General features: G+C 38.6%; 1 protein-coding gene across 1 annotated transcript; it reads right to left on the minus strand.

Moving 5' to 3' along the window:
- Positions 1-294: 294 nt before the first annotated feature.
- On the minus strand, positions 295-8256 carry PRDM2 (PR domain containing 2, with ZNF domain). Its single transcript, XM_009694977.1, has 3 exons — positions 8154-8256; positions 2359-6730; positions 295-412 (listed from the first exon to the last, which is right to left on the minus strand). Exons 1-3 carry the CDS (start codon positions 8170-8172, stop codon positions 400-402), a joined length of 4404 nt encoding a protein of 1467 aa, XP_009693279.1. The 5' UTR covers positions 8173-8256; the 3' UTR covers positions 295-399.
- Between the last annotated feature and the right edge of the window lie 8746 nt (positions 8257-17002).

The raw sequence follows: 17002 nt of genomic DNA on the forward strand, positions 1-17002 counted from the left end.
CCTGCTTTGCCAAGTATACAACCGAACTGCCTGTATGCCATTCATGAAGGACCGGACAAAACCAGGATCTAAGCAAACATGAGAGCAAAAGATTTGGTTTAGCTAATCCCACTACTTCTTTTGATAGATTTGTGCGGGTCTTGTTTTGTTTTGAATAGTACCCTTCTCTTATCTGAATCATCCTGTAGCCCAGCGTGCGTGTCAGGCACAAACTAAGAACATCTATGCCTCACGCTGAATGTTAGCAAGCAGCCTGCAGGCAATTTTATAATTGTGAGTCAGCTTCAGCTGGTTTCGCAAGCTCGGTGGATTTCACATCCATTGTCGTAGTGCTTATCCTAAGTTGAGCATGCAACAGCTCTACCATGTCATTAAGGGTTTTTTTGTTTTGTTTTGTTTTTACAGGAGATTCCTAGAAAATAAAAAAAAAAACAAAACTGAAGATAAATGACAAAACAAACTATTTGTGAACGGAGTATGTTTACACAGAAAAACTGAAAGGTGAAAAACAAATCCAGAGACAAATATTACATGAAGCAAGTCTTGAAAAAATACTAAGAATTAAGATTTCCCAGGGCGGGGGGAACCAAAACCAACAGTGCCTACACAGAGCAGAACTGGTTAGCCTGTGCTGACATCAGTGTATGAAGGCAAAAAATACTTCATACTACATACTCAATATTAAAAAAAAAGTTGACTAGACAATCTAGATTTATGAACATTATTTCAGCAACAAAAAGAAAGAATTCTTCTAGCACAACTATTCATTAAACCAGTACAGACTGCAAGCTGCCAAAGTAAACTAACAGTATTTGAGACAATCAAGGAAACGTTACCCCTAGGTAAATTGTTATTTACCCCAAATGCTATTAAACAATTTCCATATGCACAGATTTCCAAGTACTCTGTTTTATTTTGCTTAAGGTCAAATGATTAATTTAGATGGAAAGATGTGTCGTTCTGGCTTCAAATTCTACTGATCTGTTCTGGCACCGTGTAAAATACAGTCCCACACATAACACTAAGAGAGCAGCTGATGAGAATTAAGTAACATGAAGATGTTTATGTCCTAAGAGAACAGGCCTGGTAGACATTTCTTGTTCCTTAAAGGCATTTTTTACACCATTAGTCTCCAAATTCCAGCAACACCTTTCTCCTTCAACACATCCTAATTTGGGTCTTGACTATTTTAAGTCAAATTCCTCTCTACCACTTTGAAATAACTCTTTTATACTGAACCTTTGCTTTACAAAGTATTTCCTCGAAATTTTCACCTATGAGGTCTTCACCGTAAGACACACAAGCTGCAAAGAGTTTGGATTTTGACACTTCTTGACAAATTCTGCTAGGGGACACTTGCTCTGAAGAAGGCTGCCAGTTCCTCGCCCTCCTCTACTGTCAATTACTTTGATGAAAAAATACTACCTTCAGCCATAAATCGGGTGTTAATCACAGCCATGCACTGCAATTACCAAAACCAACAGAACTCTTAATTACCAGTGAGCTTTATACAAGTTACTCGGCAAATCACGTACCCTTTTCCAAGAAAAACAGGGCAGGAGCATGCTAATAAAAGTTACAAACACCTTGCAAAATATCCTCTTGATTTGAGAGACACTACATGAAGACGTAAATTGGGACTCAGGCACATAGATTAAGATTTGATTTATTTATTGAAGTATTACCCTTTCTTGTGATTAAAATGCTTCTCAAAAAGAAATAGAACTTTAATTATAAAATTTGCTTATACTGAAACATAAAGAGCATGATATTTCTAACAAATTTACACATTCATTTAACTTTTCTTACATGTCTATTTCCCTTATATTAGGTATTTGATGATCTGACTCAGTATGTAGATACATTTTTGAAGTATTTGGTCATGGGTTGTTTTTTTTTGTATGATATGCAGAGAATGCTTTTTATTAAAAACCAACAATGCAAGTTGTTTTAGGGAGTAAAAAACGAAGTCATGATTGTTAGCTTAGTGAACCGTCATAAACTAAATCTAGAATGATTTTGGGTCACCATGTATGTGAGATATCAAATACAAGGTCAGTGGCTCCAATAACATTAAGTTTATTTGCACTCAGGTACTGACATTTTTTTCCAGAGTTTTCAATTCAGTTTATAATTAAAGACATTCTCCATACAAACCATGTATTATTTCATGACAACATGACAAAATGCATCAAGTATGTACATCATACCTCAGCATGACTGAGCTACTTCACCATGTTTTAGGAAATGTAATCTTTTTTTTATTTAAGAATGAGAAACTCAAAAAAGACCAAGAAAATTGGCAAAACAGCAAGCAACGTGTTCCTGTGTTGTTTCAACTTCAAATTAAATGCTTACCTGAAATCTTTTAGTTCTTGCTTTGTACTGCTTTCATCTCTTTTGTTTTCTGCTGCCTCTGCATTTGCCGCCTGCTGCAGGCTTCGTGTAATAGGTCCTCCAATCCTCTCTCTAGATTTTACAGTAAATCTGTCTGCCTTTCTCTTACTTGCCACAGCAGACTTACTTGGCAAAACCGCTTTATTATTCCTTTGTATTCTGACGTGCAATTTCCGGGAGGCTTTGCTTGAGATACCAGAGGAACTGTTCTTAGCGACCACCTTCGTTTTTTTCCCATCAACGTGGGACATTTTGGACACTCTTACAGGACTAGAGTTCCTCAGAGACGAAGATGAATTTGGCTTTTTAGATCGAATAGGAGGTACAAATTTAACATTTTGTTTTGATTTGAAGGATGCAGAGGGAAGTTGGATTTGTGCAGGTCCTGAGGTTCGTGCTCTTGTCTTGCCCAAGTGAGGCTGCATGCTCTGCATTTTGATTTCCGCATCGGCTGTTCGCCTCCGCTGGTTGCCGCCTTTTTCACTGCTGGCAGGTGAAGAACTTGCACTTTTTTTGGAAGAATTCTTTTTAGAGGAGGGAGAGATGGGTTTTTTGGGACAGCTATATGATGCATGTTTGTTCAAACTTCCAATATAAGTAAACTCTCTATTACAGTAGGGGCAGATGTGAGAGTCGGACTCGGATGGATTATTTTTCAATTCTGCCTTCTGCTGGGCAGATTTCTTTTTTTGCAAGATAGCCTTCTGGACAAGCTGGTTCTTCTTTTTCAATGCACTTATTTTTAGTTTATTTGAGGACATTTTGCTAATCTCAACATTAAAATTAAGTCTTTTAGGCTGACCCATTCGTCTGAAGGCATTCTTTCCAGGGCCAGCTATAACAACCATGCCATTCTTAGGCTGCACTGTCTGTTTCAGTGGTACAGGATTTTTTTTAGGTGTGTATCTCTTTTTATCACTGGCAGATGCACAGGCCAATATGTGTTTGTGTAACTCAGGCATGTTATCAACACTCTTCCCGCATTTTGTGCATCGAATGGCAGTAGTAAAAGTCTGTGGAATATTGTGGGTAGTGAAGTTTGTCGCAGTAACTCCAATACCCATAGGATTACGATGATGATACTGAAATGGAGGTGGTTTAAAGCTTGGGTAGTGTTGATTGAGGCCCATACGGACATCCGGATCTTTAGATTTTACTCCAGAAGCCATTATTTTTATAGTAGTATAAAGCTCTTCGGAGGAATCATTTAGATCTTCATCTTCCTCCTCTTTAGAAGGTTCCAAAGAATCTTCTGGCAGGTTCTGCATGTGCTCCGCGTTCGCCTTACTGGGGTCAGTAAAATTCTGGGGTCTCAAAGTCCCACTTTCAAACTCATGATGTGTGCACTCTTTGTCTGGATGGAGATCCCGCTGATGCTGTTGCAAATTGCACAAAAAAGCAAATTCCTTTTTACAGACCGAGCAAACAAAGATATTTCCTACTCCATGAAGCAGAAAGCGATGTTCTGACAAGTCTGTTTTATCCCTAAAAAGCTGTACACAGAATTCACATTTGAAGGGCCATTCTTCAGCATGAATGGATAAATGCTTCGTTAGGTCTTTAATGGAAAGAAAAGGTGATTCACAGACATTGCACACAAAGCTTTTATTGAATGTTTCCTGTACTACTCCTGATTCACTTGAAGTATGAGGATCTTCTCTTGCTTTCTGTTGCTCATTTTCGGGTTCTTCCTGTTTTATTATTGGGAGACTATTTTCAAGATTATCAGCAGATGAAACAACAGAAGAAACTACAGAAAGAGGAGGTGGAGATGGAGATGATGAAGATGAAGAGGAGGAGAAAGAGGAGGAAGAGGAGGAGGAAGATGAGGAAGAGAGTGTAGGAGGACCAGGTGAAGCAGCAGAAATAAGAGGTTCAACAGAAGGAACAGGAGATGGAGAAGGAGAAACTGTCGGTGAAAGAACTGGTAGCGGGGACTGGGTAGTAGTGTTAGAAAGTGGCGATGGACAAGAAGAAGTGTTGGTGGCACTGGCAGAGACATCTGGAATTGATAACGGCATTGTCGGAAGGAGGGGAGGAGGTGATGTAGCAACTGTTAACACAGGCGGGCAGGGTGGCGGGGAAGGAGGATTGGTTGGTGTTAACAAAGGAGGCAGCTGGCACATGGAAGGTACAGCAGATGCCTGTGGCACAGGGGAAACGGAGGAACTAAGGGGCTGAGTGTCAACAGAAGACGATGCAGACAGACTGGGATCCGTGTCAGGTTCTGCCTGAGGCTCCAGGGATTTGCTCGGGCTCGCACTCCTGTTTACACTGAGTGTGCTGTCTGTGGCTGCATCCGTTCCATTATACTCATTCAGCAGAACCTTCTGTAACATGCAAGTGGTTGGTTTCTTCTTTTTAACACCACTACAGGTTGGCTGTACGGAATTTTCTTTATATTCCCTGATTTCAGCATCACCGCAAGGCTTCTTATGCACACTTAAATCTAAAACAGATTCCCAGGGAACCTGATTCTTATTTTTGACGTCAGACCTTTGTTTCACACCACTGGATAAATCCAGTGGCTGCTGGTTGCATACATTGCCAAAAGTTGGAGCTGCTGTCCAGTCTTTTGATATTTTATAGTCTTCAAAGCAAAGAGGGCTCAGAGTCTCTTTTTCCTCCCTTCCAGTCAAGCTCCAGGCAGGTGAGTTGCTGTGACTTTCTAACTTTGGCATTTTTGAACTCCGAATATTATCATTCCACGCTGTTTTCCCCTCGCCTGACTTGACAAAGTCTCGAAGTACTGGACTGTGCTGTGGAGAACTGGGAGGAGAACTGGTCCTTCTTTTAAATCTGCTGGATACTGGAGGCAAAATAGGCGATGATGTAACAGAAGGTCCTAGTTTAGGGATTTCACTTGACGGAGTTATCTTCTTACTGTCCTGTGTCTGAAGAAGCTGTTTTAATTTTGATGACAAATAAACACCTTTTTCTTTATGAAAAGGTAAGCTTTCTGTTGAAATGCTAAGAGGAAGATTTAAAGAACTAGTAGGAGTTATAGGTTCTGGGTCTATTTCAGTTTTTATTTTTGGTACAAGAGGAGGGCTGGCAGTTCTTCTCTTTTTGGATTCATTGCTCCCGCTGCTTGAGGGTTCCTTGGGAGGTTCATTCACATGTGTTTGTGTAACCTTTAAAGTTGGGGAAATTTCCACCGTGACTGGACTGATTATACAATTTAGTCCATATAAGTCTGCAGAGTTGGACTCCATCTGAATCACATCACAATTGCTAGTGCTGCTGTTGGACTGAATTTTACCATCAATGTAATAATTTAAATTTTCAGAGATATTGCTGGAAATATCCATAATATAGACATCATCTACTTCACCTTCCTCTTCTATTTCTGTACTTGCTATATATACACTCTGGACTGGTGGGGTCTGCTCTGTCTGAAGCGGTGGCTCTTCAGTAAAGAATCCTTTTCTTCTGACACCTTTGGGAATAAGATGACGCTCATGAACCCTACGCTGATGCCTCCGCATGTTGGTGTGAGTTCCAAAAACCTTCTTGCAGTATTTGCACGGATGCAATTCTTTGGGCTCCTTATTTTCCTCAGCAAAAGTGGAGTTTGACATTTCTTGGGGAACTTTCTCAGAATCCAAGACAACAGAGTCTTGTACGAGACTGGGAACATTCAGGTCATCTTTAAGACCATCATCCACAATTACTTGGTTATCTGCAACATTATCCAAGTGTTGTGATGACGTTAGTGTTAAGAACGGTTTCCTTTTTGGCCCTGCCTCATGGCGTCGCTCATGTCTTCGCCTGTTAATTTGAGTACCAAAGGCTTTCCCACAATATCGACACTTGAAAGCATGGTTAACAGTAGATATATGGATGTGCATGTGGCGTTCAAGTCCTTGCTTTGTTGTAAACTTCCTCTCACAATGCTGACAGGGAAACATGAATGTTTCCTGAACATCACCATTTGATTCACCTCTCGCTTTTGGAATTTTCACCACAAGTTTTTTCTTCGGAGAGCTTTCTGGAGATTCTTCTGATGTACTCTTTTGCTCTTCCATAGAATCTAACTTTTCTTCACATATCAAAGGCATTTCAGCATTTTCTTTAGGCATATTGGTATCTTCTATCTCCTCTTCATCTTCCTCTTCTTCATCCTCTTCCTCTTCATCATCATCTAAATCATCTGATGCACAGTTTACTGCCTCTCCTTGTTTCTCTTCAGTTACCATTTGTGGTTCACTGGTAGGACTGGGGATCATCAGCTTTGGAAGTACATCTTGATTTACCATTTCCTGAATCACGGCTGTTTGTTCCAGGGACAGCACGGCAGAAACAGAAGGTGTTTCATCTTCCTCTTTATGACCTGATACACAAAGTATGAAAAGAAAAGCATGAGATGTTTTTACCAAACACTTCAAAGCATGCTACACTTTTCTTCTACCTTTTCCTCTAACACATCATATCCAACATTTACGACCCAACACGCTACCACTCCTTCTCACTGTTGTGATTCAGTACTGAGAGTAAAACCGCATTCAGAAATTTCCTTTCTGGAACTTCAGCAAAATGTAGGCAATTGCCTATACTTAACAGAGAATCTTTGGATTGAACATTGTGGCCAAGAAACCCAAAATAGCCTGAAGAGTACCAGAACATTTCAAGATGCCTCCAAAAAACTTTTGCTGACTTTTCTTACAGCAACTAAGTGTCAGGAAAGTACCGCAATACACAAAGTATATAGGAAGCCTGTCAAGCAAATTTTGGATTTTGACCATTTTCCCCAAATTATTAAACAATCTGGATTTGTATTGTAACACATAGCAAGGTGTACCCTCGTACCTGGCATAGCACTTTCCATCCTTTGTATCAGATCTTCTATTAGCCATTGCCTGAACAGCTATTTTCTGCACTTCTGAATCAGAGCCTGCATGCACCTCATTTATTGGTGTGGACAGATTCTTCATTCACACCTCTGCATGGCAGTCTTACCTATCTGCTGTCAGATACATCCACTGCTGAAGAAAATAACTTTGCTGCCAATTCAGACAATGTTGCATAAATGGTATAGAGCAAAAAAAGTTCCTCTCCATTCCCTAGCTGGGGCCTAAGACGCCTGGAATAGCGATGCACGTGTTGTGTAAGCAGAAGGGACAACAGGCTGAAGGAATGGAAGAGTTATGGGTCAAAAGAAATTAAAGTAAAGAAGTTTGCAAGAAATCAGTACCTATACAGAGGTTTAAAGATTATCGGTCACACAGCAGTGGCAAGTTTTACATTCTTGTAAAACAAAAACCTATGTAGTATTTACAGTATCCTTCAGCCATTTTTCCATACATACTATGTGAAAAATGCCAAGCCAATTTATAAACAAACTTTGCGGTTAAACTTCAGGACAAATAGTATGTTTAGTGAGTCGGCACATTAGTACTGTATTTTTTCTCCCTTGACACCGACTCATGTTAAATGGCAATAAATAATGACTGTATAACTAAGCTCCAAAGACATTATCTTAGAATAAGGACTTGCTCTGCTCTTCTGTTCTACTGAGTTTGGATTTATGTCCAAATTTTACAGTACATTAGTTTTTCCTGTTGTCAGAGTTGCATGTTTAATGACATACTTCTGATATCCAAGTTCCTCACTAACAAAAAAGTTTGGGCAAACAATATAAACATGTTCACTTTGCTACACTAACATAACATGCTAACATACTAAACATGACAAAAAGTGTCCTTTGATTCAAAAGAATAGTCAGAAGGAAAAAAATAAGATACTTGAGAACTCACCCTCTTTCGAATCCCTCATATCTGCAGAAGTAGAATCCAAATCAGCCTTTTTCTGTTTTGTATCCGCTGCCTTCTTTCCCTTGTTTTTACCTTCCTGAGACTTTTTCTTTCCTGGGGAGAAAAAAAACCCAACATTTATTACTCCTGTTCAGCAATTTTTATTTTTCATATTTGAGTGGCAGAATTACACCCAGCTTTGGAATACAACACACTCCTGTAGAAACCCTATTTTCCTGAGGACTACATCATTCAGATAAAGCAGTAAGTCTCTAGAGCCTAGAAGAAATTAAAAGTAAAGACAGCAGTGAGTTTCTAAAAGCCTAAGACTCCGAAACACCTCACTCACTCTCAAAGCAAGAACAGACTATAACAGAAATGTATTGTCCAGAGTTAACCAGCTCACATCAATACAGTTACCCAATACCTTCATATGGCTATTAAATTACTGTATCTCATACCAGTAGACTGAAAGTACGAAATTTCTTCATGTACTATTAATCCTTAATGTTAATTGGAAGACCTTACGAAGTAGAAACCCATAGAGGCTTCTCTACTTGTATGAACATTCTGAATAATGACTTGAAGAAAGTTATAATAAAAGCAATGAAGTAATAATATTATGAGAAGAATAAAAGCAGCATGATCTTGACCAACAAGGCAAAGCCAGTAAAACCAAACTAGACAGAACAGGGTAACAGTAGAATATAAATGTATTTCATCGTGTCCACTGACACAAACAAGTTTGCTAACGCTTTCTGTTTGCATAATTAAGAAGCATGTATTAGTTGCACAGGATGATGAACACAATGAAGATGAGGACAAAATGGCATTATGTGAAGACCTAATCAGTGACACAAGATGTAAAGACATTGAAAGCTTCATTTACCAATGCACTACAAAGTTATATTGCTAATTTTTTCCATTAATCTTAAAGATTCAGCCCTATAACATATAGAACTTATGACAAGGACTGTGTAGTAACAAATGAAACTTTAAGGTCTTCCAATTCGATTCACTGCAAAGACTATATTCTCCATACGGAATGGTTATTTCTACATACAACACTGTGGCTGAGGACACATCTCCTCTGAAACTTCACACTTCTACACACCACCTCTTAGGAATGAAAAGTGTCCAGAAGCAGCAATCCAAATTCCTCCTTTGTTCCCTCTAACACATTAAACCGCTACTGTTTAACACAGTGAGCCTTCCCTCTAAGCAGAGGTGTGCATCACAGCCCTAAATCCACTTCTTATTTAGAAGCACATTCTTCCAACTCACAATCCTGTCAACAAGCTCCTCCTCTTTTTCCTGAAAAGTATTTTTCACATCTTGAGCAAAGGAACTGAAATGCCTTCTAAAAAAATGATCCTGTATTCGAACTGAAAATTTCCAAGTATGCACCCCCTCCAACAGAACAGATCAGAGACAGGACAGCTTTAAAAGGAAATGCTTGTTTCTGTTTGAACTTTCTATCTAAACAATTACCTGTATTTCCTCTCAAGGAGCTCAGGTTTCACAGGCTTTTCCCAAATTCCAGTGTGTTTCACTTGTATGTATGTAATTACCCTTTTTTATTTTCTTACTCCAATTTAACAGTTTTTAGTCCACGAAACTGACAACGGTCACTCAGAATGAATTTTTGTCACCTTTGGAAAATACACACGCACCCTTCCTAAAGCGAACTAGCAATTACCTCACAACATCCTCAAATATTGTAACAATCCCTGTGTCTAAACCTACCATAATGAATCAACACTGCTTTATCTGACAATACAATATTCAATTTTGTAGCAAATATCTGCAAGTTGTCAGAAGATTTAGCATATATTTTAGCATTCACACAGGCATAAGGAGTTTAAGCGCATCTTTCCCCGACAGGCTACTGATGTCCAATTTGAACATAATTTTCTATTACCAGCATCTCTAACACTTGTAATTACAACCAGTAGTACCAAGATCTGAGTATGAAGGATTTCAGATAAGTTTCCAGAAATATCTGCCAATTGCTGAAAATTGCTGAAATCGCTCTTGAAATGTACAGTAACACAATCAACCAACAGTTTCGTTTCTAGGTAAAATGGTCTAAATGTGAAATTTCAGTACGTTCCTAGGGAATCAAGCATGCATCACAATATACCTTAGGAATAACGTAACAAAACGTACTTAATTGCTAGAACCCTTTAAGAGTTATCAACTTTTTTGCGGATCCCTTATCATTTGAAGACCAACATCAGTATCTCAACTTAAAATGACAAAATTCTATATTCATCTCTCATCTCTACAGGTGAGACTGGAAACAAGAAGGAAAAGACTGGTCTACAGGCCCCTCTCATCTATGCCAAACTCAGCCACAGTCAGAGCCAATGTTTTGCTAGATGGTGCAGCATATGATGATATTGCAGACAAAGTCACTAGGCAATTCTAATCTAATTCTATAGCAGCACTGAATTTCAGCATGATGACAGGTTACTGTAAAAGCCTCCAAACCAAGATCCAGTATATTGTGCTCTTTAAAGTGTGAAGTATGTAAAAGCAACAACAAAAATCCCTCCTAAGTGCTCAAGCATGCATACATTTTCCAAAATGTCGTCCATTTATAGAATGTAAAATTTATAGCACCTCAAATCCAATTATAATCCGATAAATCACTAGAATAGCAGGATTTGTATGCACAACTGAGTTAACTTAAGTCACATACTTCCTTACGCTATTGATGAAAGATCATTTGCAAATTCTCCTGCCACACTCCTAAAAAAAAAAAGATGCAACCTGCTCAGGGTGCAACCTGCTCACTGATACAGTTGGAAATGTTTCAAGTTCTCGGCCTTTAAGCATAAACGCATTTGAAGAATATTCACTGAGCACCTACTTGCCCTTACTCAGAATAGCGAGCAAAACTGCTTGCATACATACATAATTTTAGATGTGTCACATTAATTTCTGACACACAACAGCTAGAGACACAAACTGATTTTTGATGTTTTCCTTTTAGTTCGTTCTTTTTCTAGGTTGTAGTTTTCTTTGTAATGGCTAAAAGAGTCCACAATACTCAAGCACAGCAAAGACTGTCCCAGATGCATCTACTTCATGGCCTTGAATGTTCAACAGCAGATGCCCAGGAAGAGAATTTAAGAGTAGAGTAATAGTAAAGTGATACTTCATTGGTATGCTTTTCATGTATCTAGAGGTCAGGAACTTTTGAAGATATTTAATAGCTTTTGATAGACTTTCCTCCACGAGTTCTCAAAGTGCTTTTTAAATCCATGTAAACCTGAAAGATTTGCATCATTTTCTTCCTGCAGATTTTCAGTGAAAAACGCAACCTCCTATTCTGATATAAAGGATATCAATGAGTAGCCCAAGGCCTGTCCCTTAATTTTCTTACAGTTTAAGATGTCAAGAACTAACAGAAGCCTGCAGGAGGGGAAAATGCCTCAAAATACAGAACCTGGTGGAAGCCTGAGTATAAGTACACACGTGCACTTACCATCAGGTTCCTGAAGGGTCCTACATGGCTGCTACTGCCAGCTGGATCCTCCACTTGGTCTAAACAAGAAAGATACAGGAATGAAACACAGGGAAAGTGAAATGGAAACAATGACAAAAGAATAAATGAAGGGCAGAACTTAATATATGTATATGTGCTTTAAAAGAATTGCAAGAGAAAGATGCAAAGGAAAAATGAATGAAAGAAACAGATGGAAAGTAGCTACTTGTCTATAGCGACAAAGATCAAAAGAGGAATGCATCAATTTGTCTTGCAACTTATTTAAATACGGCTCCTTTTTCTCCCCCCTTTGCTTCACTTATGTTGCAGACAGGTCAGCAGGAGCATTATCTGCCTTTACACCTTTACAATACCTGTGTAACCCTCAGCACAAACACTGCAGCAGGCACAGGAGATGCTACTGCCAACGTCCAGATAATCGGCTGATACTTATGCTGCAGTCCCACTTACTTCAGAGGAGTTCAGGTGACCACAGAGTAAGAATTTAAAAGACAGAAGTAATCTTTATTTGCCCATACTCCATTTTACTGATCAAATCAAGACATCTCAAAACAACCTACAGTTATCTGTGCTCGTATTTTTTGCTGTTAACCAAAATACTAATGGAACTGTACAACCATCAAGTTATTTCTGGCGGGATGGGATAAGCATACTCAGATGCCAGGAGGGAAGAAGTTAAACGCAGTCTTTTCATACACTTGGAACTGAATTCTATAATTAAATATTGCTAAATTGTCTAAGATGCTATTATCTTTAATAACCCTTAAGTGCAGCACCAAACATGTTCACAGTTAAGATCATAAAGTAAGGAGGACACTCACATCTGATCTCAAACGTTGGTTTGATCACTTAGAAGAAATATGAAAGACAGACGTGTCTCCCCAAAAATCTTGGGCTAATAAGGGAAAAGAATTACTGGCATGAGTTTCCAGTATTCCTTTGAAATCCATAGCCAACAACTGCCAACTCGTAACATATTGACCCCATACCCCACCCGTGCTGTTGCTTCAAAGTACCGCAGCTACCTGCCCAGATCTCAAGTCTCCTGGAAAACAGCGGAGACGCGACCTCAGAGACCCAGTGGAAAGTACTCTGAGGGCACAGACGAGTGTAACCACCTTCGAAGGGTATGGCTGAAGGGAAAAGGACACATCTCCCTGTTATACTCTGACAAACAATGATTTCCGCAGTGTTTCATGATGCGAATTACAGTGTAATAATACAAACTGACTAGTCAAATCCCTTTGGGACTGGTTCAGTTGAGTGAAAGTTTGTAATCCTACACAGTAGTTCCTACTATTCTACAAATCAACTTTTGATTTTTTTTTTCCCCTCCCATCGGAAAAAAAAATCAGTATTTTGGCATTGGAGAGAATGGAATAAAGATTAAATGTATATACATGCTAAAAAAATCTTATGGAAAATTCAGCAGAAGACAACTGCATGACCATTTCCACATTATTTTGATTAATGAATTCTAAAATACTGATGCAACTTGGTTTTTAATTTGAGAAACAGTTTGCTGTGCACCAGAATTCCTCTGTTCCTGTATCCAGAATACTGGTAGTTGTCATGCTTTTAGAAGTAAATTCCTTAAACCTTCAGGCATCTGTAAAAATCTGACTAGCTGTTTGTTCTGGAAGACAGGCTAGAAAAAATGAATGCCTTTTACACACAAAAAAGCCATATCCAAAATAACAGCGTAAATTGCTCCAAAAAATTAAATCCAAGTAGCACTGGCTGGAAGAGCATGAAAAAATGCAGAAACATGTTGCAGTGACTTAGAATCTTGCCCAACTGTGAATGTCACAGCATATGAAATGTTAAAGACCTTACATACTTAATGGAATTGGTTAAACAGTAAAGTAACTAAGCATCAAAAAAAGAGGTCCTGAATTCAAAATGCCCGTTATGAAGATATGAATACTAAGGCTGTTCTTTTATCACATTTTCCTCTGTTAGCATTTGAGTGTCTTCATTTTGCTTTTTGCCCCTCTTTTTATTTTAATTCTGCCATTAGCCACAGTTCATTACACACTGAAATCTTGTTTACAAAACCTTTCATTATTATCTACAGCACCTGCTCAGGCAGCAAAGCCAAATCATAAACCACTTGGCTAAATAAATGACAACTTACCTGTGTGTTAAGAGCTGCTTGAAATCACTGAGAACAGCTAAGAACTCTTAACATTTAGGGAAAGCTGGTAGGTATGACGTGCCTGATACATATAAACATATGTATACAAGGATTATTTGTATAATCATGGGGATTACAGAAATTTGCTGAAAACATGACCTCAAACCCATGAGGTTATGCAAATATTTTATCTAAAGATCTAAGCCAACAGCCACATTTCAAAGTATACACTACAGGTTCATTGCATAGTTATTCATTCATTTTTGCAGAGGGGCTGCATGTTAAGCACTGCAGACTTACACTTCCATCATATTAATATCTCAAAGAATATTTGACTCATAGCATCCACCATCGTAGCCCACGGTAATAAACCATTTTTAAATTGCTGTCCAAAGTTTTAAGCGACCCAGCATAGGTGAGGTTATTCCACTACATTGTTCAAAATGTCACACTGCAAATTACTGGAGAAAGAGGAAGCAAGAGTAAAAATAGTAGAGATAAATCACAAAGCTAGTAAATATTAGGTCAGGAATAGAAAAGATTACAACCTCGAAAGAAGAAAACACCAACATTTCTGCTTTATGAAAACAAGGTTACTTAAATATTACAACATCAACTTCCAATATTTCTATATGATATTGCTGTTAATACACCAATATACCAAAGTTTGAACTTCTTGCATTTAAATACTGCTTTGAAACTTGATTAGAGCAAGCTTAGCTGAAAAACTCTGAAGTGTACTTCTGAACACACACAATTACCTAGGGAGGGAACACCTTTTGACCTCAAAAAATAATTTAGAGCTACGGAAGATCTTCGTTCTGTATTGTCAATCTGCCCCAACCTAACGTATCAAATAATTTTAAGAGTGGAGAGGTATAATACATATAGCTATATACTTAGGAAAAAAAATGGGAAAAATCTTGGAAATTGTCTACAGTCAAAGCCCCATCCCTGTACTACAAATCTGGACATCCAGCCTATGTCGGCCTCACCATTCTCTGCTGGATTGCTTCCTCCCACAGCTGGAGGCTCACATCATCCATCAGGCCTTGTGCTCAGCACAACCCCACCACTGTTCTTAGGACAAAGACTCGGCAGGGCACTGTGCTTGAACTGCCTGCGATGCTCGTGTGGCTGACACGCCAGGGGCTCAGCACCCTTGTCTTAGTTGAGCTCTCCACATCCCATCCCTACAGGCTGGTAGGAGGCAAAAGCAGTGCCAGCATGCACTCTGTCCTGCAACACGTTCACGTGTCAAGCTACACCGAAGGTCTCCAGTAGGGATCTTTCAAAAGCAAAAGGTATAGAAGCAAGGTCTCCAAAGAGAAACCGCGTGCCTCCATTGTTTTAGATAATATATTTTCCCTTGCTATAATTTGAAACTTAACAACCAGTGCTACCACTGCTGTTTGAAGAGCACAAACAGCAGCGGCAGCGATAAATGGCTGCTTGACATCAAGAATAAAAGCAAATGCAATGAGCAAAAGTTCTTCTGTAATTTCTTCCAGCAGAAGTTGCACCTCCTCTTCCTTAAAAAGACACTTTCAAGCTCACACAGTAGAAGGAGGAGAAACAGAGTAAGTATGGAAGACAGACTTACAGTAATTCTATTAATATCAAACTGCCTGCTGTATAAACATATTGCTACACATTAACCATCACTTCACATACCAATAGTAGCATTTTAATCACTGCATTTTCCAAGCAGATTATACAAGTTGCAATAAAGTCTCGCCTTGGGAAGATATTTCAATACACCCGAAGACAGATGCACACACACCTAACTCTATATGTGCATTAAAATATGTTTGTACCAAGCACTAAGCATCCATTTTGCAGAAAAGAAACAGAGCAATGCATTTACAGAGACTTAACATGACATTTGCATAACAGATGAACTTGTTGCCATGGAAAGCGTAAGAAAATTCTGAGCTGGGCTATTTAAAACACCAATTTCTGCAAATGTTTGGCAAAGTCTCCACTTTAATGATAGCACTGAGGATTGCGTTACTGTATCTCACCAAAAACTTCTTATATTATATAATAATCAGCACAAGAAATGCTAGTATGGCATCACACGGTACGCCATGCCAGCACAAACAATGCAACAGTCTGCAAGCAGCAAAATAGAATACATTGCCATTATATGGAGTTCTTCACGAGCCCAGAAAACACTTAGCTGAAGCTATTCACATAATTCAGATAAACAGATTTTTAAAAAAATAGGCAGAAAAATCCTACAAGCAGGAAGGCTATCTTAAATGTGTGGTGTTACACAAGTCCGGAAAAATTGAAATTGGAATCGTCTCCAGTGTTCTTCATACACTTCATGTTTTGTAAATTATGTACCATCACCCTCTGTAACAGAAAGAGGGGCAAAAAGTAATTTATATTACCTGTTTGCAATAGTATGCCATCCACATCTGCAGCATCTCATTCAAATCCTTAATATGTTACGCCTTCTAACCTGAGTATAAATCATTGGAAGTCTTTAGTTTAACTAGAAGATTTACTCACCCATAATGACTTAAGTAGTACAGAATGCCACCTAACAATTACAAAGTATGGCAAACAAACATCCATGGGGTTTAAGTCTATGCAATTTTAACCCACACAATAGCTGTGATGAAACAATTAAGTGTAAATAGTTAAACACAGAGCATTTATCTTGGAAAGATTTTTAAATGTTATTTCTGCCCCATGTCAACATTTCTAAAACTAAAATAGCAGATAGAGAGTACACAAATAAGCAATCAGACTTACTCTAGAATGTCCCAATCACTCCATGTAGTTGTGTATTTCTGCTTCCTATCCCCCCGAATAACACAACTTCCCACCATTCACTACAAATCCCTAACAAGTTACTGGAGAGCTAACCACAGCTACCATTGCCACAGCCAGCCCATTACAGAAAATACGATAAACATTCCTCTCTGTAGTTATATTCCCTCAGCTTTTACTTTGCTAAGTATTAAAACAAAAGAAGCAGCAAAAGAAACGACAGTTGGCATACAGACTTTCCAGAAATAACTGGTGTCCTCTATGTTTAGCCAGTTTTTATGTACAATTCCATTAAAAACAGAGCATCCAAATTTTGTATTCAAATATAGAGAACTAGTCACAATTTAAATCTCCTCTTTAACAAATATGAGCTTTTACGTTAATCCCAAAAATGTTGCTTCTACGTTCACTATAGCT

This window comes from Cariama cristata, unplaced genomic scaffold (genome assembly GCF_000690535.1).
Source record: "Cariama cristata isolate BGI_N322 unplaced genomic scaffold, ASM69053v1 scaffold2102, whole genome shotgun sequence".
Lineage (NCBI taxonomy): Eukaryota > Metazoa > Chordata > Aves > Cariamiformes > Cariamidae > Cariama > Cariama cristata.